The sequence below is a fragment of the Daphnia carinata genome, chromosome 1 (genome assembly GCF_022539665.2).
Source record: "Daphnia carinata strain CSIRO-1 chromosome 1, CSIRO_AGI_Dcar_HiC_V3, whole genome shotgun sequence".
NCBI classification, from domain to species: Eukaryota; Metazoa; Arthropoda; class Branchiopoda; order Diplostraca; family Daphniidae; genus Daphnia; species Daphnia carinata.
In genome coordinates, this window is record NC_081331.1 from 12969830 (window position 1) to 12995858 (window position 26029).

The 26029-nt window shown below is 40.1% G+C and overlaps 4 protein-coding genes across 5 annotated transcripts in view; 1 reads left to right on the forward strand and 3 right to left on the reverse strand.

Annotated features, from left to right (window-relative positions):
* The window catches only part of LOC130691425 (protein O-mannosyl-transferase Tmtc3-like), a 45538-nt gene extending 26669 nt beyond the window's left edge, over positions 1-18869 (forward strand). For both annotated transcript variants that reach the window (XM_057514368.2, XM_059496804.1), the window contains 14 exons: positions 12912-12993; positions 14101-14200; positions 14392-14507; positions 15177-15412; positions 15490-15733; positions 15821-15978; positions 16050-16268; positions 16361-16454; positions 16559-16776; positions 16849-16921; positions 17003-17155; positions 17246-17431; positions 17502-17699; positions 17765-18869. In XM_057514368.2, coding sequence (XP_057370351.1) covers positions 12912-12993; positions 14101-14200; positions 14392-14507; positions 15177-15412; positions 15490-15733; positions 15821-15978; positions 16050-16268; positions 16361-16454; positions 16559-16776; positions 16849-16921; positions 17003-17155; positions 17246-17431; positions 17502-17699; positions 17765-18019 — 2332 coding nt within the window. In that variant the 3' untranslated portion in view covers positions 18020-18869. The remainder of the gene's footprint in view (positions 1-12911; positions 12994-14100; positions 14201-14391; positions 14508-15176; positions 15413-15489; positions 15734-15820; positions 15979-16049; positions 16269-16360; positions 16455-16558; positions 16777-16848; positions 16922-17002; positions 17156-17245; positions 17432-17501; positions 17700-17764) is intronic.
* Positions 18870-21609: 2740 nt separating this feature from the next.
* Positions 21610-23416, reverse strand: LOC130690894 (ADP-ribosylation factor 1). The gene is made up of 5 exons (XM_057513756.2): positions 23355-23416; positions 22913-23094; positions 22737-22846; positions 22556-22681; positions 21610-22492 (listed from the first exon to the last, which is right to left on the reverse strand). Exons 2-5 carry the CDS (start codon positions 23058-23060, stop codon positions 22328-22330), a joined length of 549 nt encoding a protein of 182 aa, XP_057369739.1. The 5' UTR covers positions 23061-23094; positions 23355-23416; the 3' UTR covers positions 21610-22327.
* A 744-nt stretch (positions 23417-24160) lies between these two features.
* LOC130690895 (serine protease inhibitor dipetalogastin-like) lies at positions 24161-25024 on the reverse strand. Its single transcript, XM_057513758.2, has 4 exons — positions 24877-25024; positions 24698-24826; positions 24481-24633; positions 24161-24422 (listed from the first exon to the last, which is right to left on the reverse strand). The coding sequence occupies exons 1-4, from the start codon at positions 24899-24901 to the stop codon at positions 24319-24321; spliced, it is 411 nt and encodes a 136-aa protein (XP_057369741.1). The 5' UTR covers positions 24902-25024; the 3' UTR covers positions 24161-24318.
* Positions 25025-25115: 91 nt separating this feature from the next.
* On the reverse strand, positions 25116-25952 carry LOC130690897 (small ubiquitin-related modifier-like). The gene is made up of 4 exons (XM_057513760.2): positions 25815-25952; positions 25450-25590; positions 25317-25388; positions 25116-25242 (listed from the first exon to the last, which is right to left on the reverse strand). The coding sequence occupies exons 1-4, from the start codon at positions 25821-25823 to the stop codon at positions 25183-25185; spliced, it is 282 nt and encodes a 93-aa protein (XP_057369743.1). The 5' UTR covers positions 25824-25952; the 3' UTR covers positions 25116-25182.
* Positions 25953-26029: the final 77 nt, after the last annotated feature.

Below are 26029 nucleotides of genomic sequence, written 5' to 3' on the forward strand. Positions count from 1 at the left end.
ATTATTCAAAAATGGCGGTCATGAGACGGTATGCGCGTCGAGTGTCAGCACCCACTGACGTACGATATCGTTACGTTTCGAGAGTAGCCGTAATGACGCAGCTCTTGGGGTCCATTTGCGACCAGACAAGCTCCTTGCTGTACGTAGAGCAATTTTCCACGTTGGTGGGAACGATTGAATTTCACGTTGGTCCATCGTTCCATTCGCGTGCACGCCGATTAAAATGTCCAAACCACTGTGAACGAAACTTTGCGTTTTCACAGTTCGCTCTTCAATTTGTAGTTGAACATGAATCCAATATTTGTTTTCCTCTATTTTTTTATTCGAAGAAAATGAAACAAAAAAATTGAAAGTGTAGAATAAATCTGCTCCATTACGGCCTAACGTACGGATTGCTTCCAGTGAAACGATTGCCGAGTGCCACTGGATACGGCCACCCGCAAGTGCAATTCTATTTTTTTTTTTTTTTTCCCCCTGGACAATTACTTCAACGACACCCTAGTTGGGCCATTTTCGTTCTCTCGCCCTCTGCTTTTGCTGCAGGGCAATGGAATGGAGTGTAGTCCACTCATAAAAACGAATTCTGGCCGCTGATTTTAAACGGAGTTCTTCTATATTTTTATTGGAGTTTTTTATCCTTAGATACTAAATATTAAAACAAAAAAAAAGGGGGGGGGGGTACGTTCTAACCAAGGGTAAACAGCTGTATCGAATGACCGGAGGCGTTATGCAATCGATGCTACTTCACGAGCTCTCACATAGCGATGTGTGTATTAAAGATGAGACGACTCGCAATACAACCGATAAAGGATGTCTCCGAAATGTTCGTTGGCCACAGATACGATCCTTCTCCCAATTAAGGAGCAAAGTGGTTACCAGGGTCGATGGAACTGAGAACTGGTGCGGGATAAAAAGGGGGGGAGGAGCTAAATGAACTTTGAATGAAGCAACGGGAAATCTCAATGATATAACCATCAGTGGGCTATGAAAGATAAAGGACAACCTGTTGCGTCGTTTTTCTCCAACTTTTAGATTTATTTCTTCGTTTCTTTTTAAAGAGTCCAAGTGAATTTTTGACGGTATTCAACGTGTAGGCTTTTCCAATTTATATGCGGATCGTTCCGCCGTGGGAGGAATTAGAAACTTTGCATTCGCTTGCAATTAAAAATTTGCTGCATTGAAATAATTTCTTTGAAGAAATAAACAAAAATCTAATAGTGGAATGATTTTAAATCTTTGATGTAAAAAAAAAAAAAACGGTAATTGCACCTGTTGGGTGTGGTTCGAACTGTCAGCGAAAGAAGGCAAAACGATCACGTCAAGGATGCGAAATCATCTGCGTGTCATCACCTGTCTTGTCGATGCTTCGCACAAACTGGGATTCTTTTGTGTGTGTGTGTGTGTGCGTGTCACTCGCATCGTAATCACTTGTTGATGGATCAAAAGATTTCCGATGTACTATTTGAGCGTGGGCATTCTTCACTTTAATTTCCGAACTGTTGCCCTCATCGTTCTCGAGTGTCAATTGATGCAGTTATGTTCATCGAGTGTAAACAGGTTGTCCGATGTGCCGCTCTGTCGCTGACACGTCGTTCCCAAATAACGCTATTATATCGACGCGAGTCAGTGAGGACTTTGCTAATGACTTCACGTTTTTTTTTTGTTTTTTTTTTAAACTGGTATAACACGTCGCCCTTCATCTCCCTCGGAAAGTTGACGGTGACTTGTTGAAGCACAACTTGCGTTCGTTGCATCGAAACAGTTGTCTAGCAAATGAACACCCGTTAACCTAAACCCAACTTTGCGTTTATTCTGACGCTGTCGCGTGTTCTGCGCATAAAATCCAGCGCTTAATTTCCTCACTTTGCCCTGTCATTTTTTTTTTTTTTTTTAAGAAAAGCACTCTGTCACCATCATTTGTTTATTTATGGTCCAACTTTCATTTGCTTCCGGTTTAACATTTGATGGAAATGCGCATAGACTTTGGGTTCACGCGCATCCAACGAAAGTCTATTTATGCGATGCATTATTTTAACTTTCTATGCGCGTTCTGTCTGTCGTCAACTCCTACACTTTCACATTCTTTTCATAGATGCATATTGCAAGATTCTAATCTTTTTTTCTTTTCCGAGGAATGCAATAGTGCATTTATAATAAAAACTGGCAAATCCGCTTTTACAATGCTATGTACACACAGTACGGAGAAAGAAAGTGAAAGTGTAAGAAGAGATGAAGTAAAAAAAAATATTTGGAAGGGTAAGGAATAAAAAAAAAAAAAAAAAAAAAAAAAATGGCTGGAACCGGTGAGAAAAAAAAATGCGCTGGATGAGATGGAAGAGCATCAATATCAAAACTTGGCCGTATCGCAAGGGCAGGGAAAAAAAAGATTGTAGTATTCGTTTTTTTTTTCCCCACATGCGTCATGTCGCATTTATATAGCGATATAAGCCTTACGATCCAGGGACAACAAAAAAAAAAAGGAAACAAAAATAAGACCCAAAAAAAAAAATTCTCTTCGTATATTTTCATCATCACAAACTTTGGCCTGCTTACATAGTATATAGAGAAATATAAAAAAAAAAAAAAAAAATAAATAAAATCTGAGAGCTGCTTTCCATCTTTTTTCATATCATGTCTTTAGGCTTTAAGTAGATGCCGATCCATTCCAATGAAATAGGGAGTCCAAATAAAGAGGGTGAGGCTTGTGGAACAGTAGGGCCACCACCGATGCGCGCCCCTTTCAATGTGTGTATAACACATTGAAGAGAGCGTACTGTTAGTGTACTTTTATATAGATGTGTGTGTGTGTGTGTTTGATCATGGATTCAGCTGATGCTGTGGCTGGGTTTTTTTTTTTTTAATGGTTGCTATGTGCCAAGAGCTGGACCGAGAGATTCACGAATTCGCGTCACGTGCTCACGATGTATGTACAAACAGAGACGCACAAATCATAGTGGACGACGTGCAGAGATGAGTAGACTTTTCCTCGGCTTTTGCAATGAGGGCCGAGTGTACTCGCTACTCTCCAAAACGGCCGCGTTGATTGTTCTTGCCCTCGTGAAATATGTATCAAGACGGACCACTCACGACCCTTAATACGCTCCTCGCCCTATTATGATTCCTCCCTCACCCCTCCTCCACTACATACAAAGCTATAGACAAAAGTTGCCTTGCCCTATAAAATAACTATGTTTCCTAAGTACCTAAATATTATACGACATTCGACTTGTTTTTTGTTTTGACTATATATAATTACTTGGAAAAGATCTAGTCTCTGCCTTCCAATCCGTAGACGGACGTTTGTACTACGTGATAAAATAGTATCAAATCCAACTCGATTGAACCCGTCGTTCTCTCGCTAGAGGAATAAATAATAAGGGTCACTGTATGTCTAACACAGAAACATTGTTTTTATTGTAAGTACAATAAGCTCAGTAAGTACTGTGTTGGTTGCCATCTTGCTTTCCTCGTTGTCCAAGTCCGTCTTGATATCGGAAAGAGACCCGGCCGGAAAAGCCATTTCCGAAACGTCTTGATGTTTTGCTTAGATCCTTTGAAATCAATTGTGTACGGTTAACCTCGTATAGAAACTTGATGCGCTAAGTAGACAAGCTCAATTGTGCCACGATGTGGTGGGTATAGGTCGCCTTTAATGATTCTGTATTTACGTCTTGTGTGACAGACACGGACGTAGGCGTTGGCCTTCTTCAGCTCCCGCGTGACTATAGTTTACTTTGAAACCCACTTGGACGTTGGGGGCTCACTTTTTTCATACACGACGACGATTGTCTTGTTTACATCTAGTGCACTTTCGTTGGCATGGTGATGCGCGAGTTTTGGAACGATAGTTTCTTGTAATTGCTTCGTTATCTCTTCTTTTGAAATCAATTTTCTTTTTAACGCAACAAACTAGCAATCAATGAATAGCCTCTGTAAGTTTGCATTGAACAATGCCACTCGTTTGGAGGCGAGTACCGAACGACCGCCCAACTTTGAATATTATTTTTTTCTTGTATAATGAATAAAGAAAGAGCTCATTTCGTAAGGGAAGTAGAACGTGATAATAGTGAAACTCAGTCGCTGTTAATTTCACAAGTCCTCTTTGTTGGAGGGGAGGGGCCGATCAATGCGCTCGTATATGGCTGTATCGTGGCACGTGACCGGTAAAGTAGCGCTCTTCGAGCGAACATGATGGCCAACTTTCGCTAGCGTTCATTTTCCGACAGATTTTCACGACAGTCCTCGACATGCAACTTTGATGGCATAATGTATCTTTATTAGCAAAGACATGGCAATGACAGCCATCACTCGGTCAACAACTGGCCCATGCAAAAGAAATAAATAATGAAACAAAAAAAGGAAACTTTATTTTTGGTTAGCTTCGACAGAGCCATCGCACTCGTTTGATCGATAGCATCAAATGAAGAACAAATTATACCGTCAGGGAACGATTGGCAACGGCTGTCTTGAGTGCAACAATTCGCTGAAGGAGGACGATATATTGCGCAGTCAACGACGTGACACGGATATGATTAAATTTAAAGGGAACAAGAAAAAAAAAACTCACTCCGCCTTTTGGATTGTGATAAGGGCTGCAGCGAAACGCCTACGCTGTTCAATTGGCAATGTCACTGGGGGCCTACACAGTTGGCTATCAAACGCGAATAGAAAATGAGTAAAGCAGATTGGATGCAGCCAATTGTAGAATTCCTTTTGCATTTCTCTCGCTTTCTTTGATTGTTCCACTTGCATCGTGCATTCGTTAATGCCGCTATTCCCCCCCCCCTTTTTTTTTCGCCAGTTTTCATTGAACTTTCCAGAGCGTCGAGTCCCAATTACAGTTGTAAATTTTCTTTGAAGCGAAAATCAGAGAACAAGATCCGTAAGTTGATTTGAAAAAGAGAAAAATGGAATAAAGAAAATGAAAAAAATCAGCTTCTGGCTTCTTCCTAATTTTCCCTGAAAAAAAAAAAAAAAATCTAAAGCCATTTGATGTCAGAATAGATCGCATTGCGTTGAAGCGTTAGTTCAGTCGATAACGCGTCGTTTCTTTTAAGAGCATTCCAGCAGCTGTCGACGGATAGATTCATAATTCAACCTTTCTTTTCCTATACTGGCTTGATCAATTGATATTTATAAAGTTGCCTTTTTCACTGCGTTTAACAATTTATCACTTCCAAATGGGTTAAGATTGCCTAACTCCTAAGTACGGCATATAACGAAAAATAAAAACAAACCACTCCTGTGGGCGAGATTTCCGCATTTGCTGTGGCACTTCAACTTTGATGTCACATTAATGAAGTCTCACGTTTCTTGCTGTCAGTCGACCTTCTAAGTGAACCAAACACTGCAGTCTAACGCACAACAGATTTCAGAGTTTCGCCATACTCTCTCAAATGACGGTGAGGGGGTGGGGGGGGGGTTCGTTTCAACCGTATGATGTAGTTCATCGTGACGAGTTACTTATTCACCGTAAGAGTGTTACGTGACCAGTTTTTAATATAGGCTTATCATAGGTAGGCGTGAACTTTAAGACGACATAAGAAGATCTTAGAAATTCCCTTTTTTTCCCATTTGCTAATTTCAATTTGCTCAGTGCCTTTCAGATTCTTTTTTAAATCCCCGCGTCTAATTCATCCGCCTACCGGATGATGAGAAACTTTTTCCGGTTTGAAAAGAAAAATCGCCCAACTGTGGCGTCGTTTGCGCTCTCTCTTTCTTTGTTATGTATAGAATAAGGAGAACGCCTGTTCCTCTCGTTCGATCACCCCCTTTCGAGTTGCTTTCAGTTTCTTTTTACTTCTGTACATTTTACATGTAGACTGCCGCCCTATTTGAATATCGTCTTTTTTTTTTATATATATGTTTTATTTCTTTATTTTTTTCAATCATCCCCCTTTTTTTTCTATTTCCTTTTAGAACTCAGTTCTTTGCTCTCGAATGGCACATGTTTATATGCGTTAGGCTCATGTTTTTGATGATAACGGCCACCCATCGTGCGTCATTCCTTTTTATTCGCTTCGTTCCTTCTGACTATTAAATTTTTTCCGTGATTTCCTCTTTTTTCTTCTTCTCGACATTGTATTTATTGCATTCTTTATTCTTCTCTCCGAACATCGTCACATCTCCATGACGAACTCGACATTGCAGTACTTAGATTCTCCGCTTCTTTGTTACACCGAATAGGATTCCGTCTTTGCGCTCCGACGCACTTTGAACCCAACGGCATCGCTTCGTTTGTTTTTTGTTTTTTGTTTTTTTCACCTCTTGTTTTTTCTTTTTTTTTTTCTCTCTTTAGTTCTCAATTTGTCAAGACGTTTCACTTACTTGTTCCTCTTCGGCAGCTACACTGTGTACTGGTTCACAGGTTTTTACGCTCTCTTTTCCCCCCGATTCTTCATAGGACATTGTTGCGCAGAATGTACGTACTTTAAATGGGCGGATGCCGACATTTATTTACGTAGTGCGCACATTCCACCAAAAAAAAAAAAAACACAGAATAAAAAGAAATAGTACCATAAAGTAGCGGTTGCCGTTTGTTTTGTTTTTCTCTTTCTTTACTGGATGTGTAAAACAAAAGAAATAACGCGAAAAAAAAAAAAAAAAAAAAAAGAAGTTGGACGCTCTCGGAAGAATGCAATCACGGTGCAGAGCCAAATAAAGAAAAAATGCAGCCAAAATGACAATAGAATTGCCATTGATGATTCAATTAGCCAATCATTGTGTGCGGCAACCGGCAGCTGCTATCCTTTGGCCAGCGGATTTGGCTTCGTGCCATCCCAATCCACCGCTCGATCCCCTTTTTGTTTTTTGCCTTTCGGCAATTGCTTTTTGATCGACTTGATCTCATCGCTTTCTGCTCCATTTTTTTGTTTGTTTGTTTCACTGTTGTTGTTTTTCAGCCTTTACGGTACACTCTATATTAATCGATCTCGTTAAATGTAAACACGCATTTAGATAACCTCCTTTATTGACATACGGTTCGATCGTTACGGCTGTTCACTGGTGTAGAACGATGACAAAACAACAACGACTTTTGCTTTGAAACAAAATCTGTTCGGTTAGGAAGAAACGCATCCGAATGCGACGTTATGTCGCCGAGCAACTCGACTGACAGCATCGCGCAGTCAACAATGCGATCGATCTTGCTGGGGAAATTCTAAACACATCGCCACTTTTTTTTTTCTATCCTGTTTACACGAAATAAAAGAAGAAGAGATGGGAGGGGAAATAACAAAAATGTGACGTTGTCCTTTGCAGAGGAACCTTGCGAGGGCACCAACAAGTCGTTTCTGTTTTCCGATACGTTGCGTGAGCGATGACTCTGTAAGAAAGCCATCTATTTTCTTTTGTAGACTGTTACACACACTGTGAGTAGACACTCTCTCGCTATGGCAAGCTGCATGACGTGCCGAAGAAGACAGTTTGGCGCTTGACAAATGGTCTACATTCTGGCCAAAGACGACAACCGAGTGGGGCAGAAGCGTACACAAGGCAATAGGCAAAAAGGACAGCATCTTCAAACGAAAAACTGTGGCTACATACAAATCATCCGTCATTGGATGAAATGGCTGTATCCGTATCAGCTCGTATGCAGTGCACAATATTTGTCCCTCTCCGTCTCTTTATAGCCTCTGTCTGCATTTTGCTTTATGAGTCATCTTTAAGGCGTACGTATTTCTTAACTATAGATGGTTCTACCAACGAATTTGTTCCACCGTATCTGTTGTGCGCATCGGCCCTGGCTGAAGAGAGTTTAGGGATTTGAATCGCCATTTTTCTCTTTCATAATGAGGATGCTGAATCCTAATTCTTTCAAACGAAGGCACAGCTGTTGTTCATCATACAAAGCGGGAACTGAAAAAAAGAAAAAATTAAGGCAAACGAAAGAAAGAAAAAGAAAGTGATGTGGGAAGCGCATTGGCATTATTTCCCATGGCGATGCGTCGAGGGCCGGAAGAGAAAAAAAAAAGATGAGATGGAACACGTAATACATGTCTAGTCGACTGCTTTATTACACTGCGAGTTTGCTCTGAAACTAGGCCTCCGCCTGAAACAGGGATTCAAAAAAAAAACCCGCCTCTGGTGGAAAGCGTCTAAGAACATCTCATCTCCTCGTAATTAAGAATTGACTGGATGCAGAAGGCAAGATGGATTGCTAATTGATTTCTTCAACTTTAACAGATGTACATGCAATCATCACCAAACATAATAACGTGCTACTCCTAATTCGCCTACCTAATAATGATTGGTGACGAAGAACAAGTTTTGTAATCGTCAAAGAAGATGAAACGATCTATGACGGGCGGCAAAGGCGTTGGTTCAATAGCACACGATTTTTTTCTGACATCAAAAGATGCAAACACGTGCGCAGTGGATGACAGCACTAACATGTAGAGTGTCTTCAAAGAGGTGGAACAGATTCTTAGGTGATGATAACGACGACAAAATCGAATGCCTATCTTTGGTGTGATTTTTCTTTTTTCAAATCTTGTCTTCCGTGCAGGATTTCAACGCGTTCCAAGCGTCAAATAATGACGTCGCGACAGCCGTCAATTTTTTGAGAAAAAATTTCTCATTTAAAAGGAGACAATTATAAAATTGATTTTTCTTCGTGGCTTGCCAGTCATATTTCAGGCGTGTTTCCGTTCAAATGTTTTCTCATTTCCTATGATTATCTAAGCATTTATCTTTTTCTCATTCAGTTTACAACGGGTGAAAACTTGTTTATCCGAGGACTGAAATAGAGTCGCTCGTCAGTATCGCTCTTCTTCAATCAGCAAGAGAGAGAAAGAAAGAGAGAGAGAGAAACTGTTTAGATTCCCAACGGTCCTCTATAGCCGCTCCGATAAAGTTTATAATATACATAAGAGAATATTGCGAAATATGCATATCGATTTTTCTGTCCTGTCTCATTTCGTTTTATTGTCCTGTTCGTCCATTGGACTTCGTGCAGTTTGAAACATTCGATTGTCTACGAGGGACAATCAAGTTTGAAAAAGACGGTTTCGTAGAATGTCAATCATTCCCTTCAGCGTACACGAAGTTCCGCTTAACTCTATTGCATTCCTCTTGTTTAGTTTTGTATGCTTTAAAAATATTTTAAAAAAAATAGGAAGTTCACTTTAGAGTTGCGTGTTGCCAGGCCTCTGACAGAGTGTATTACTCGTTTGATATTCCCGCGATCGTATTAGGCTCAGTGCAATATCGCTTATTTAATATCGACTCAATATGCGTGTGTACTCACTTGGATATTCTTCGTAAACGTGCGTCAGTTCTCGATGATATTAGTAAAAAAAAAACTAGTAGCGAACGAAATAGGTCTGTTGTTTATCGAAATTGGTATGGTAATTGGTTTTTGTCGTTGATCGATCAAATATTAGGGACAAACGTCAGACATAATCTGCTTTCGAAATTACTCTAGACTAGTTGATGAGTTTAATAACACAATAATGTAGGCAAACAAAAAGATCACGTGACCGAGTTTTCACTTGTTTTTGTGAACGATTTACAGTTGCCCGAGAAAACGTGAAACTAACAGGCAGCAGAAACTATGTTAGAACGATGGAGAAATAATGATAATTCAGTAGATTTTCTTTCCGTCGTCTCCTTTTTTTTTCCCCTTTGTTGTGATATGTATTTTTAATAGGCAAAACTTTTACCCCACTGTTCGTTTTCCTTTTTTTTCTTTTAAAAGTCGATCCCGTTAGGAATAGCTATAAAAACAAGTCTATACGCTGACTTAACGTACAGTACAATTTATTTATCTCGTAGCATTTGCATTAAAATAAGAAAACAGGCGCGATGTAGTTGCTGCATGAAATAAAAGAATGGGGGGGAAAAATATGGGATGTTGAATGCTGATGGAAAAAAAAAGAAAGAGAAACCATATTTCATCCAGTTCTTGGTGTCGGTGATCATCGCCTTTCTTCCTCACTCTCTTTATCCACTTCGTCTTCTTTAGCTTCCGGGGAAAAAAAAAAAAACAGGCGAATACATGAAGAATGACTTTCACCCGCCCCTTTTGCACAATTTATTTGCTTCTCTTCTTTTAATTCACGAAGCTTCCTTTCTCTTTTTCATGGCAGCTCGATCCCCCTCTGTACACTGTACCATCACGTACAGTATACAGCAATTGTCAAGGAATGTAATTTTTTTAGTTTTATGCTTTCAAATTCAAGCGCTAACTGTTTGAATGGTTTTCAACTTTAGTGATTATTGGAGCACAAAAACAATGAGGAAACAAAAGCCTGTCTTGGCATCTCGAGTTGCGCACGTATGCGCTAATCAGGGTAGCCAAAGTTGAACGCAAATGGGATCCCGCAAAACTTTGAGAAGATGGGCGTTTTTCTCTTCGGTGACCGCGACGCAACTTTGTGCGGCCGAGGGTGTTGTAGCCGTGTCACGCTCTGTGTTCGCTTAATGCAAGGCGCAGCCTAACTTTTCCATGACCTCTAAAATGGCAACTCGTGGGACGTGCAAAAGTCCGCCCGACCAACTGACGTACAATCACCGCAGATTGGATGTAATAAAAGAAGAAGATGGACAATAAAATATTTTCGTTTTCGGAGGAAAGACGATGCGATTTCTTATGTAAAAGGATTTAGGGGACCGACAGGCGCGCACACGAAATCAACGGCTGTGGTCGGATAGCCGAACTTTACTATGCCGCAATCAAAAAATAGGGAAGCAAAGAGGATGGAAAGAAAATAGTCTCGCAAAGCTCTTCCTTTTTTCCCCCCAGACTTTTTTTTTTTTTTTTGTAAACATCCCCTCATTTTGATAGAATGAAACTTGTTCAATGAACTGGCCGCGCCTTTGTTGTCTCCTATATTGTTGGTGTGCCGTCCTTTCATTATCCGCCAGCTGAACGTTGTTGTCGTCCACCATATTTTTCGTTAGGATGTCCTTCTCTGCAAAGCGTCACTAAGTTAAGCCGTGGAAGTTTTCATCCCGAATCGCCGCATGCCGCCGCCCTTTATAACTTTTCCGCAGCGAAGGGCATCCGGCAAGTTGAGTCGTTGAGAGGAAGCGACAGATTCATAGCAGCTTGGGCTGCTGAGAGACGATGTCTAATAAATAGACGAGAAATGGCGGTAGGGAGGCGAACGTCAGAGAATAATGTACGCACGAGAAAAATGAAAAGTGGATCCTGATATGGATTTAGGACTACCCCCCTCCGTTGAATCGTTCACGCGCGTGATGGACTGCCTGACTAAGGCCTTCTTTTCGATTCCGTCAAGCGACCAAGGCCGTGCCCCGCCCGTCTTACACACAATTTATAGCCGTCCACTATTTCTGCTTTGTGCGCTTTTTAGTGTATATAGCAAGCAGACTGGTCATGGATTTACGTTACTTCTTTATAGAGAGAGAGAACACACACCCGGAAGAAAAATCTCTTCTAAACCTCAAGCAACTGCGAAAAGAAAATAGATATCCTTTTATGATCATAGATTAGAATTATGGTTGGTCTGCGATCTTGATCAGGCGGCGTCGTTTCGCAGTTTATTGCGAAAGTTTCCGTCTGTAAGTTCTCGCTTTCGTACAAGATTGCTAAAATTGGAGGGACGGTGGGCTGTGCTAAAAAAAAAAAGCGACATATTATTGCTAATGCACCGAGTCTTTTTCGTGATGCACGATGTTTTGGACATCGTGAATTTTAACTCAATGTCAATGCATACATTTTAACATCTGTGTGGAGTGGTGGTTTTTTTCCTATCAATAATAGAGACCCACCTACGTAGAATCGAAAGGGAAGTAAAACAATTCGTTCTACTAAAAGCCCATCTCTAATATTCCAAGTTCTTCCGTTATTTTGTTCTGCGGAAAGACGAATAACCACAAATAAATTCTTTTTGTTACCGTGGTTTCAACGTACTTGTATGTGTTACCTCTGTTTGGCTTCTTTTATTCGATGAACAAGAAATAGCTTCCGCAATTTCAGGGGGGAATGTGCTCACAGCAGGAAATTCACGTTGTCAAAATCAAGTAAAATTCATCTGTAAGTTTCTCCCTGAATTGGGAAAGAAATGAAAAGTGGATGAAAGTGGGAACAACGTCATTTCCTGTGTGCAATGTTTACCCATGGTGACAGGGGAATCGTGATAGAATGCGCTGTTTGTACATAGTTGTTTATTGATCGAAAATTAGTTCGTAATGTTCTCCCTCTCTTCTGGAACCCTCCTCGGATTTCCCCCCCCTCCATATCACCCAAATTCATTCCAATTTTCATGGCGCTCGTCATCCGCCCAATCCGTCTATTCTTACGGATTACATCAGACTAAATTGCCAAATGGAAGTTATCGTTTACATATTGTCATTACCGGCTGCGCAGCTGCTCTGACTAACGGTCTCGTCCGTTATAACTTTTTTAGCGGATCCGTGCCATTTCCAGCGACTCAGCTGGAATGTGCGCGTATATTAATCAGGGACTCTTGAATACATCAAAAGTAGACCCTTGCCTGTACCATTACCTCATTACCTTGTCTGGGGTGGGACGTGATGATCAGACATCGATATTATGGCATTGGCTGCATGATGATGCGTGAATTATTTTAATGAAAAATGATACGATTCTCACGTTATGTAATAAACCCAATTTCGTTCACGCTTTGAATTCGCTTATTCTGTATGCAGATTTTTTAACAACCACCGTAATTGATTTATTCTTTATTCTGCTCCTTATTTTCAATCAACGGCAAATTGAAGCAGACTTGTTTTAATCCAAACTAAGCTCGGCGTGAAAAACTGAACATTAATGTAGCTAATCAATTAAAGATGTGAACGAGCTTAAACCTTGTACATTTTATTCTTGTTTATAGCTGCATTTTCCTTATCTTATGTCTATACTGTTAATTATTAGCCAATCAAAATGAATAATTATTTTTTCTTTTTACATTTTTATCTAACAGGCTATGCGTCATGTTCCTGGTTCCGAGCACAGCTTTTGTAGCGGCGCTTCTCTTCGCTGTACATCCGATACACACGGAAGCGGTAGGTCTCTCCCCGTTCTCTTTCTGGCTGTATTAAAAAAAAAAAAAAAAAAAAAGATTACGTCCATCATCCTCGACTAGCACTCGCTCCCAAATCACTTACGCTGAGGCTGTGTGCCTTTGGTTAGCGAAGCGACACCGACTAACGCGATGAAAAATTTAGAACCGTATTGTCCTGCAGCATGTGGCCTCCATACTTTGCCCTAGGAATTGGGAATGGTGGACATCAACATAAGCGGATAAAAGAAACGAACCAAGGACCGACTATCTCCCAGTAGCCGAGCGTCCTTCGTTTGCTGATCCAATCAGACGCTACTCGCTAGAGGACTGTGCGGGGAGAAAAGCGGAAGCGATGTGACTAGCTAGATACAAAAAAGCATTAAAGAGTCGATTTTGGAACGATGAAAAAGAAAGTATGTGTGGCAAAGAGGATCGCAAGTTTAAGCATTCGCGTGGACTGTACGACACGCGCGGGCATAACGACTGCCGTGGGTTTACAGTGCCGCCTACGCGCAGGCTTGTTCTTCGAAATTTAATAGCTGAACTAGTAAACTGTGGTGGTGAAAGAAAAAAGATTCACACGCGAAAATCCCTCCGTGTGATAAGCTTGAGTGTCATCAACTGATTGTGTTGCTTTATTTCTCTTTCGCCAATGATTGGCGCTAGTCAAAACGAATTGTTTCTTTGAATGACTAGCTGAATTAAACGTATAGTATCGTCCTAACTTATTACGAGGCAACACGAAAAAGTTTTATCAGATGAGTCGCAGTGAGAAGCCACGTACGAGGGAAAGGGGGTTTAACATCGCAAGAAAAAAGAAGTTGAGCCGTCGGTCGTGTGGGATGGACCTTTCGTGACATTGCCGTTTACGCGTCGTGGGTTTGCACAGTTTGGTGCGTCGAACGCATTGTATGGTTTCCCGTTATCACACCGACGTCACAGTGTAACCCATCTTGGAATTTTAGGCTTTATCGGATCGCAAAGCCCACGGTCATCGTTTTGACACGCTCTTTAAATTTTGTATGTTAGGGCCTGACCAGGCATGTTACACTTAATGGAATTCACGTGGATAATTCGCGTTTCGATGTTGTTTTGTTGCATATTTCAGGTGACGGGTGTGGTGGGACGAGCAGAGCTGCTGTCGGCCGCCTTTTCATTGGTAGCTTTCCTTGTTTACAGCAACAGCATCGGTCGATCAGGCAGAACAGGTACCGTGTTTCCCTTTTCTATATGAATGTGGTTGCCCATTAAATTATTCCTTTTCCCATCCCCACTTCGCTGGTGGGGAACATCATCAAAGTTGAAACAATTCCTGTTTCCTCTTTGAAAATCACTTTTGTTTGTGTTGCTCCTACGATTTCTATATGGATTCTCGATTGTTTGAATAATTCGACATTAGGATGGAGCGGCCTGGCTGTAACAATTGTGCTCGTCACCTGCGGCATGCTGTGCAAAGAGCAAGGGATCACCGTCGTAGGCATTTGCCTCATCTACGATCTGTGCATCATCAATAAGGTAAGTTTGATACGCTCCATTTACATACTATGCATCTGCTAGTTGTACAATCACGCCGTACCTACGCCTCTTTCGGCGAAGCTTCTGTTGACACTGTGACAGTTCCCTTCGGCTTTTGACGTTCGTTCTTAGGAACTGTTTGAATAAGGGAAGTCAAATGTATGCCTCCACTTGAACTTGTTGCAGTGATACGATCAAGTATTTATGGACGTTGGAGTGATCGTTCCTTCGCCGCCAGGGAATGTTCAATTTGCTCACTTAACAATAGCCTATACACACTGCACATGTACACACAGCAGAGCGAAGTAGAATTCACTTGCTGCTCTCGCTGGGAGCTTTGCTACCGATAACGTTCCGCTAGACAGATGGGAGGGAGGACGAACATGAATAAAAACTTGCAGGCATAACGGCGCTAAGAGAAACCCTATCAATCAGATTGAACAGCACAATTGAAAAACCTCTTTTCACGATAACGAATTGATGTACCATAACAATAATACCCTACCGCGGCCTATCAAACGCGCTGCTCTTCGTATTCTGTCGGTCGATAAGCGAAGCAATTATTTTATTTCATTTGAAGTGCAAATTAAATTTTTAATCAATCTGATTACCTTGCTAATTAAATCTTAATTTCCATGCAATGTCGTGGAACCCAAAAAAAAACAACAGCTGTATGGCAACCAGTTAATGAAAGTCGTCAAGGCTTCGCTCGGTGCCGGTGGACAGTTGGCGATGCCCGGGACCAGTTCCAGCCACGTTGGAAGCAAAGCGTTACATCTGGCGGCCGCCAGCTGCGGTCGAACTCGTTCGATTTTCCAACGCACTGCTGTCCTGGCCATGTCGACGTTGGCCCTCCTTGGTGCCAGGATGTACGTCATGGGATCACAATTGCCCGTCTTCACTCGGTGAGTTTTATTTTCTCAACAGAATACGATTGTTGTTTAGGTAAAAATACATCGATTTTATGTATCTCATTCTACAGGTTCGATAATCCAGCGTCTGCTTCATCATTCCCTGGCCGTCACTTGACTTACAGTTATCTGGCAGTTCTTAACGGCTGGTTGTTGGCCTTCCCGTCGTCGCTTTGCTGTGACTGGACAATGGGCACAGTAGCTCTCGTCGAATCGCTTTCCGATCCACGTAATCTTGCTACTCTACTCTTCTTTTTCATCACTGCCCGTTTTGTGTGGGCAGCGCTGATACAAGGAGACCCGATCATTATCACGGTATGGGCCTAATTTATATGGGTTGTGTTTGTGTGTTTGAAAGATAATGAAAAAGGAGGGAGTCTAACGGCTGCTTTAATTGAACAGGCATTTTCGTGGATGGTGTTGCCGTTTCTGCCGGCGTCCAACTTGTTTTTTCCCGTCGGTTTCGTCGTAGCGGAACGTGTCCTCTACATACCGTCCATGGGCTTCTGCCTCTTGGTCGCCTACGGATGGTCAAAATTAGCAAATTACACTAAACCGAGGTTTGATTTAAACATCACAGTGAAATGAAATGCCCAACTAACATGAGAAACTTAATTTCCACGTATTTCAGCTGGTCAAAAGTGGTCCATCTCAGCGTTGTGTTGCTGTTTGCGTTCCACTGTTTGAAGACGTACGTTCGTAATTTTGACTGGGAATCGGAGCAAGCCATCTTCAGTGCTGGATTACGAGTCAATCAGCGTAATGCCAAGTTGTTCAACAATGTTGGTCACGCCCTCGAAAGTCAGGCTCAGTATACGGAAGCCCTCGAATACTTCCTTCAAGCCGTCAAGTAAGGCGATTTGTAATGCTGCGTGTCTCACCAAGTAGAGCCACAAGCAATTCACTGAATCGTGTAATCCTGTATCTCTGATTGATTCACAGGGTTCAAGATGACGACATCGGAGCTCACATCAATGTCGGTCGCACCTACAACAACCTAGGAAGGTTCAAAGAGGCAGAAGAAGCTTATCTAAAGGTAACGTTGTGTTCGTTTGCAACCCTACAAGGGCAATTCAAATCTCAAATTGATCCCCCGCGAGAAACTTGATATCAACTGGTGTTGGGGTTGTCCTTTAACAGGCCAAATCCTTGCTACCGAGGGCCAAGCCTGGTGAGAGTTACCAAGCCCGCATCGCCCCGAATCACTTGAACGTGTTCTTAAATCTGGCCAATCTCATCGCCCGCAATGAGACCCGGCTCGGCGAAGCGGACGCTCTTTATCGCCAGGCTATTTCTATGCGAGCTGATTATACTCAGGCATATATAAACCGAGGAGATATCCTCATCAAAATGAACAGGTACGCGTATAACGACGTAACCCCAGTTATCGAATATGATTAAAATCTATCTTTTACATGGGAACATTTTAGAACTAAAGAAGCCCAGGAAGTTTACGAGAAAGCTTTATTCTATGATAGAAATAATCCCGATATCTATTACAACGTAAGTATTAATTATCGTCTCCATTGCTATAATCAGAAGCAATCATCAACGAGCATTGTTCGCTTTCAATTACGTTGACAGCTAGGAGTGGTTCTGTTGGAACAAGGCAAACCAAGCCAGGCATTGGCTTACCTAGAACGGGCTTTGGAACTAGAACCCGATCATCAGGCTTCACTACTCAACTCGGCCATCGTCCTTCAAGAAATGGCTGCAAACGACAAAAGCCATCATGACGTAAATACCATTAAAAATTTCATTGTCAATGTTTTTTTTTTTTAGCTGTTAACTCGTTATTTCATTAAGCTAATATGATTATTTTTGAAGGACATCGATATGGACTCTTCGCAGAATGAAGTCAATGTGGAGGTTACCCAGTGGCGCCGGCGAGAGGCCACCAAACGTTTAAAACATTTGCTGCAACTTGACCCGAGCAACGAACGAGCTTTGTTTAACCTGGGAATGTTGGCCATGGACAATGGCGACATGCCGTCGGCTGAACATTTTTTCAAAGTACGTCGACATATGTGTGGGTTTCTTTCCTGTGATTCATTTAATTGAACGTATTTGTGTTCTCTGCTAGGCTTCGGTGCTACTCAAATCAAATTTTAGATCTGCCCTTTTCAATTTGGCTCTTCTTCTAAGTGACACCGGACGGCCATTGGAAGCGGTACCCTTTCTCAAACAACTTGTTCATCATCATCAGGATCACATCAAAGGCCTGATCCTATTGGGCGACATCTACATCAACAGCATGAAAGATCTCGAGGCCGCTGAAGGAGTAATATCATTTCCCCTTAGAAACTCGAGCGATTATCTAATTGTCTTCTATTGATCTGATTGCAGTGTTACATAAGAATTCTTGAGCTGGATCCAATGAACGTGCAAGGACAACATAATCTGTGCGTTGTCTACGTGGAACGAGGAGATTTGAGCGCGGCTGAGAAGTGCTTGCAACAAGCTCACCGATTGGCCCCTCACGAGGATTACATCGTCCGCCACCTGAACATCGTCCAGTCGCGCATTGCCAAGTTGATTGCCGCCCAACAGAAGAAACAGCAGCAACAAAAAAGAGTCGATAAGAAAGACCAGCATCTCTGATCGTTGATCAGTGCCATAACTTCTGTCCCGCCCATTCCCATATTCCACTTCAGATGATTGACGAAGCTCCTTCGACTGAAAGCTCCTCTAGTATGCTGTGCTTCTAACTGTGCGTGTGTGTTCTGACTGCTAGATTAATTGCTGACATTCCCGGAGCTTTAATCGCGGAAAAAGATTCAAGTCTTGATCGTTGTTGCGAAAAAAACCCGATCAAGTTTCATATCGCTTTTCGTGTATTTTATCTCTTGATTCTTCGAACTATTATCTACTAATCATGTCCAATCATTTTACGAGTACCAGTATTTGCAGATTTCCAGTTGATGAAGCATTCAGGTTCAGTGTGAAGGTGCCTTGATATATATATATTAATGTTGACTCGTGTGTGAGCGATGGAGATATGAACGAACAAAGAAAAATATTTCAACCACGCCATTATTTTTGTATGCCCGTGAAAGTGTTGAAGCTTTACTATCATTTGACCGTGTCCGATTTTTCCGCGCGAGCTCCGCATATGCCGAGCGCCATATAGATTACTGAAGGAGAGCATGCTTTCTCGTATAGATCACTGCTGAATCGCATGATCTTGCGCGTTTGGTGTGATTCTCAAGAAGGCCAAAACTGTGATATGAGCTTCATTTATGAAATAATACCCTTTCATCCTCGAATTCAAGGTTGGCTTTTTGGTCGCAAGTTCAAAGTGCCACTGTGTATTTATCAATTCATCCTGTTGGATTTTCTTTCTCAAATACTAGTTTGTCTATTTTCCCTTTAAACCTAAAAATTCGCATATAATTATTTGTATATGTACGTGTAACTGATTTGGGATACAAATTTTTGAATCCGAGATTTATTTCACTTCTTTATTCTAGTGCTCTTTAACAAAACATTGCTAACTTCTTTTTCGATTTTGATGGAAAACAACAACAAAAAACAGTTGCAGTACGCAGTCAACCCGTAAGCACACATTGCCAAAGGATTTACAGCCCTATGAGGAAAGAAATTTGAATCAAACTAAGTAACATTCGGTTTATGACAGTTTTCGGTTTTCGTTTTCGGTTTTTCTGAGATTTAAACAACTAACGTCTTCATGAAGTTCCGGTTGTCCAAATTTTTTAAGTAAAAACTCTATGCAATGATGTGACGGGCCAAAGGTTCCCGCAGGGTGATACAACACGACTTCGGGTTGTGAGCACTACGGTTGTCTATGTCTAAAAAGTTTAATGTGTCACTAGCGCTGTAGCGTACTGGCGCGCTAGTATGGTTTCGATTCGCACTTAATTTTATATTTTAGATTGTTCAAAAACTATAGACTACATAAAAACAACTTCCATATTCGTGTTCCTTGGTTAATTTTGAATTAGAATGATACATAGTTATCTAGATTTAATGATATTATTTTTTAATAGGACAAAATTTTAATCCCGAGAAAATAAACCCGGCCTTGTGTTTTTTTTGTTTAATTCAAAAATTATAAGACCAATTAAAAAATAAACTTTATATTCGTGATTAGCATTGCATTCTGCATTGAAATCATGTATTTTAAGCCAAATTTGAAATTTGGCCAAAAACGAAAAAGTAAGAAGGCTATAGCCTTCTCATTTTTTCAATTTTCGTCAAATTCTAGATTTGGTTAAAAATACATTATTTTGATTCGAAATTGATCGCTGGTCACGAAAATCGGGTATATTTTCATATTGGGCTTATCGATTCTGAATTAACCGTAAAAGATTAAAAGTCGGGCTTATTTTGTTGAGCTTATTTTGTCGTGCTTAAAATTTTGTCCTATTAAAAAATAATATCATTAAATCTAGATAACTATATATGATTCTGATTCTTAATTTAACAAGGAACACGACAATGAAATTTGTTTTTACGTAGAGTTTATAGTTTTTGAATAATCAAAGAAGTTTAACGTGTCATGCTGGCGCTGTAGCGTACTGGCGCGCTAGTATGGTTTCGATTCGCACCTAATTTTATATTTTAGATTGTTCAAAAACTATAGTCTACATAAAAACAACTTCCATATTCGTGTTCCTTGGTTAATTTTGAATTAGAATGATACATAGTTATCTAGATTTAATGATATTATTTTTTAATAGGACAAAATTTTAATCCCGAGAAAATAAACCCGGCCTTGTGTTTTTTTTGTTTAATTCAAAAACTATAAGACCAATTAAAAAATAAACTTTATATTCGTGATTAGCATTGCATTCTGCATTGAAATCATGTATTTTAAGCCAAATTTGAAATTTGGCCAAAAATGAAAAAGTAAGAAGGCTATAGCCTTCTCATTTTTTCAATTTTCGTCAAATTCTAGATTTGGTTAAAAATATATTATTTTGATTCGAAATTGATCGCTGGTCACGAAAATCGGGTATATTTTCATATTAGGCTTATCGATTTTGAATTAACCGTAAAAAACTAAAAGTCGGGATTATTTTGTTGGGCTTATTTTGTCGGGCTTATTTTGTCGGGCTTAAAATTTTGTCCTATTAAAAAATAATATCATTAAATCTAGATAACTATATATGATTCTGATTCGTAATTTAACAAGGAACACGACAATGAAATTTGTTTTTACGTAGAGTTTATAGTTTTTGAATAATCAAAGAAGTTTAACGTGTCATGCTGGCGCTGTAGCGTACTGGCGCGCTAGTATGGTTTCGATTCGCACCTAATTTTATATTTTAGATTGTTCAAAAACTTTAGACTACATAAAAACAACTTCCATATTCGTGTTCCTTGGTTAATTTTGAATTAGAATGATACATAGTTATCTAGATTTAATGATATTATTTTTTAATAGGACAAAATTTTAATCCCGAGAAATAAACCCGGCCTTGTGTTTTTTTTGTTTAATTAAAAAACTATAAGACCAATTAAAAAATAAACTTTATATTCGTGATTAAAAAAACGATAACAAATGCTAGCACGCTAGTATGGTACATCGCAGCCGTGCTATAGCACAATACTGAACGGCTCCCGATGTTCGTGATTCCTCTCAGATCAGGATTTCACCAAGCTACTGACAAGAATTTTGAATGATTTTTCGTAACAATGTGATTTTAGTATTGCGTGAAGAAATTTAGGGTGAATAACGAAAAAAAAGTTACTTGAATACCAGGAATAAGCAGAGAAATTTCAATTTCTGGAAATCTCAATTCTCTTGCTAACATACCATCAATCGGCGCCGTGAGAAACCGCCTGCTGATTGCTTTCACGGACGATCTCTTGGTAAACCAAGAGGAAATAAATGATAGATTGCAGTATAAATCATCCCATTCATACCTTAGACATACAGTTTTTTACCGTCAGCAGGTATGAAACGCTATTTGACTCACATTTTTGTTTTGTGGAAAACTTCAATGACACTTCTGTAGTTAAGAAGTATACCCAGCACACCACTAGAACATACTGGCGTGACGATAAATTAACGAAAAGTAGGAATAAACACAAGTGTCGCAACACTGAAAAGACGAAGTTGAAGTCGGGTCGTTCAAGACAGACTCGAATTCCCTTATATCTCTTATCGAAAATGGAAAGAGCATTACCAGAGAAGGCAAGACAACAAGTTCAAGCATAACATAATGTAAACGGCTGGGCAGATGTGTATTGCCTTGTATGCAACAAACAGCACATATCCAGCTGGAATCACCCAGCACACTGAGAGAAACTCGCGATGTTCTCGTCCCCATTTTTCTTTTCCAAAATCTTTTCCACGATAAACTGAAAAAGATGACCAATATAGAGGAGGAAACAACAAAATGGAAAAAAACAGAAAAAAAAACAGAAGGGGACTGTTTCATCGTTGGTATCGATTTTGTTTGCTGGCTTACTAAAGATTTTACCTTTTTTTTGCACAAGACAAATTTAGATTTAAAATAGAAGGGGATGAAAAGATGGGACATGATGAGGGCCTAACTGTAGCACACGGAAAAACAGAAACAAAAGGTGGCAACACTTGTTCTTCAGTACCGCTGCTTCTTTTAATCGCCTTTTTGGTTCTCAATATACAGAAGTCCTTGCCTCAAGTGCTAATAAACCGATTACGAACATTAGAAAAAAAGCTTGTTTCCGTTTTTTTTTAAAGAGAAAAAGAAATGATCATCTGAAATGAATAAACCAGGAATGTCCCTTGTAAGAGCAGCGAGAGGGAATCCTCAAGTAGGATCAGAAGGGTTTCGCCTTCATGTTTTCTTACTCTCGATGGGAAGGGGGCAAAGAATATGAAAAGGTGGAAGTGGCGAAGGAGGCCAAGAGGCAAGGATTACTAGAGCTGAAAAATATGAATTTTGAAAATCTTGTCGTTTAGCGCGATGCATTCTTCAGTTGATTTGAAAGCCAGTCAAGTCCTTCATAAAGTCCGTCGCCGCTAGTGGCACAAGTGGCTTGGATGTACCAGTTGCGATTGCGTAGAGAATGGAGCCCAAGTTTGTCTGTGATTTCGGCAGCGTTCATCGCATTCGGTAAATCCTGCCAGCAGGAACGCGTGTTAGTCAGAGTGCTTCTATTAAATAAATATATATATAGTCTTACTTGTTTGTTGGCAAAGATGAGCAACACGGCTTCACGCAGTTCATCTTCCGCTAACATCCTCATCAACTCTTCTCTGGCTTCACCGATACGTTCTCGATCGTTAGAATCAACCACAAAGATGAGGCCCTACATCGTATAGAATATCAGTATTATTCTCAACTTTATTTCTTATTTAACTTACTTGTGTGTTTTGGAAATAATGCCGCCACAAGGGACGAATTTTGTCCTGACCACCAACATCCCAAACAGTGAAAGATATGTTTTTGTATTCAACTGTTTCTACATTGAAACCTGGAATTCAAAGACCAAACACAGATGCTTAAACTGCAAGGCAAATGGGATGAAGGATGGACTTACCAATAGTGGGAATGGTTGTGACAATTTCACCCAACTTGAGTTTGTAGAGGATTGTGGTTTTACCAGCTGCGTCGAGTCCAACCATCAATATTCTCATTTCCTTTTTGCCAAAGAGGCCTTTGAACAGGGTGGCAAAAACGTTTCCCATTTCAAAGTTGGCTGGAATAACTTAAGAATATAATCTGAGAAGTCCAAAAAAAGTTATTAAAACACCGCGAATAAAAAATTTTCTTGATGTATTTAAAAACCAAGTTCTAAGCCGACATTGTGCAACTGTCAAACCCTGGCTTAACGCCGACTGGGTGATGTTCATTGAGAGAACCGACTCGACAGAAACAAAGGTACAATTTTCAAGAAAAGTATGTCGTGCTATAAACTAATCGTTGGCGTATCGAGAGGCTGCATTATTCGAAGCTTTATTAGTGAAGTGTAGGTTACTTACGGACTCTGAATCGAACACAACGGATTCCAACGAATGAACGAGCCCGAATTAGACTACAGGCGAGAAGCGGGTTAATATGGCGGACCAAGACCTGTATTCAACGTTACGTTGCCACGTCAAAAAGGAAGCAGAATGCTATGCTAGTAGGCTGCATGTATCATGTGCGTATAGATCTTTTGCTCGCCCACACCTTTCGGTCTTGTCTTGTGCGCACCCTGCGGTAAAAGGGAAAACTATTGTCAGGGGATGCTGCATGCAACCCTATTTTTAACAATTTGCAAATTTTATACATTAATATTTTGCAGAGGGATAGCAATTATTAATCTGGTAGAAGTGCAATTATCTAATTTTTGCACAGATATGCAAATAAAAGTGATGAATGTCTATGTATGAAGGGTTCCGGGGTTCCGCCGATAGTTTATAGCTTTATACGCTAGAGGCGTAGCTAGAGCAAGCACTTTTTTAGACTTGAAATTTTGGGCCGCAATGTATCAGCTAGCATGACGTTCAAGTCACGTGACTTTTCGGTTTGATTATCCCACATTTGACGAATTTGTCGTTTTAAAGTTTTGCTACCAGGTACAGGCGTCTTATGCGTAGAAGGATTTCATATTCTAGGGAAAAAAATCTAAGTTACGTTGAATACCTAACTGTGATTCAGAGAATCGTAGAACACATTTCAGTTACATAGTAATTTAAAACTACAGAGTGTGGCTTCCGCATGGAACGAAAGAAAACTTCAAACTTCAATGACAAACCGGTGTTGGCAAACAGAAAAGTTTATGTTTTTTTCACGCTAGCAGATGTTCGTCAGTACTAAGTAGTGTATTTTAAACAGATATCGACCATAGAATTCACAAAATAAACTTGTACTCTTAAAATAAAGTAATATGTTTCCCAAGGAAAGGTTCTTCTTAACATGACCAATGAAGCAAGCAGATCACTTGTTATCCTATATTTGCGTTCACTCTGCTTTCATTCTGCGACTGGATATTTTACTTAAATTCTTTGGCCCCTTTCTCCTTCGACTATTTTTTTTGCATGGACCTTTACCAATGATTTTCACCTCTAAGAAGGTTTTGAAGACATTAGTTTTTCAATTAATCGCAATATTAGGGAAAAATACGTTTTTTAGGTTGTAGTTTGTTTTTGCAGGCAACCATTGCGGAATTGAGGTAGGTGAGTCCATCGTTGCCGCATACATTTTTCGCGGTTGAAGAAAAATTGCATTGAGGAATCTCGGGACGAAGACAGCGTCCCCTATAAGCTATTCGGGTCACTATGATAACACAAACAAATTCACATGAGGAAAAACTCGATTAAAGATTTGATTAAAACAATACTATTAGCACGATTGGCCTTATTATAGCACTGCAGGGCCTTCATGTTGGCATAAGATACGCCGTTTGTTCCACAGAGTTGTTTGCCATTTTTTGGAATTTGACAACTTGTTGTAGTCCCCACTAACATAACTATACAACAAAATTAGAATACATTATTTCTTGACTGACTTTTTTTTTACCAAGCAGCAGCGTCGTGCAACGCATCTTCTCTCGGGAAACTTGTTACGCACTTTGCGACCAAAAACAAGAAATCGAAGCCGGATCCTTGACCTCTGGTGTCAATATTGGAGCTTAACTTGATAGGAACAACTAGTTAAGCGATCACGCGCTAACGAAAGAATCATTCTCGGTTACGAAAATGGTTTTATTTATTCGATTGGAAATGAAAAGAACAGAAGCAGGGTGATAATTTGAGGACACATTGGAAATTAAAAGACACTTTGTCTAGAAAACTTGAAAGTTTCCTTTTGATGCATCGAGGTTCTTTAATTGCCACCAGTTTGTTCTTGGTAAACCTCAATGACGTCATCATTCTCCATTTCCAACTACAACATTAATGTAAGTTGTAGTAATTTGCATGTGATGCAAATTTTTATAACATGTGACAAACACAACATACCTGTTTAGGTGTTTCATCATCGTTAATTCGTCTTCCATCAAACAAGAATCTCAAAGAAGTCACAGGTACTCCCTATAAACCACAAACCAAAAATGCAGGAGAGAATATGGTTAGGTTCGAATAAAGATAATACCACTCTTTCACTGTAGGACTTTTTGAGTTTGCCCATTTGTGTCGTCATCTTTACTCGAAAATGAATTTCATTTGAATCCTGGCCCACAACTTTCAATTTGATGTATTCAGATCCAGCATCACCTGCATCAGGTTTCTGATCCTACACAATCAAACGAGGAACAAATTACGAAAGGGCGAATCACCAGCAGACATGGAGAAATGCAATTTGTAAACCAAAAAATAAATGAGACATTACAAATAGAACTAATAATATGAAGATTTATCACAAAATCAACATATTAAAATATAAGGGAAGAGAACAGAAAAAAATAAAACGTCAAATTTCAGGTATAATTTAAACTACTTGTGTAGATGTATTCTTACATCGGCCATGGTTAAAACACGTTCTTTTGCTAAAAGCACGTTTGAGACAACGACGGAACAGGATGAAATGGCGTGGGCTAAAAAAAAAAAGAAAAATGTTGCCAGATCGCCGTATCAAATATTCGTACATAAACCCGTTTACCCCTGTCTCCGTGTGCCCCGTGTGCTGCTTCACCACTCACGTTCCCAATTTAACTCTGATTCAAAGTAATGAA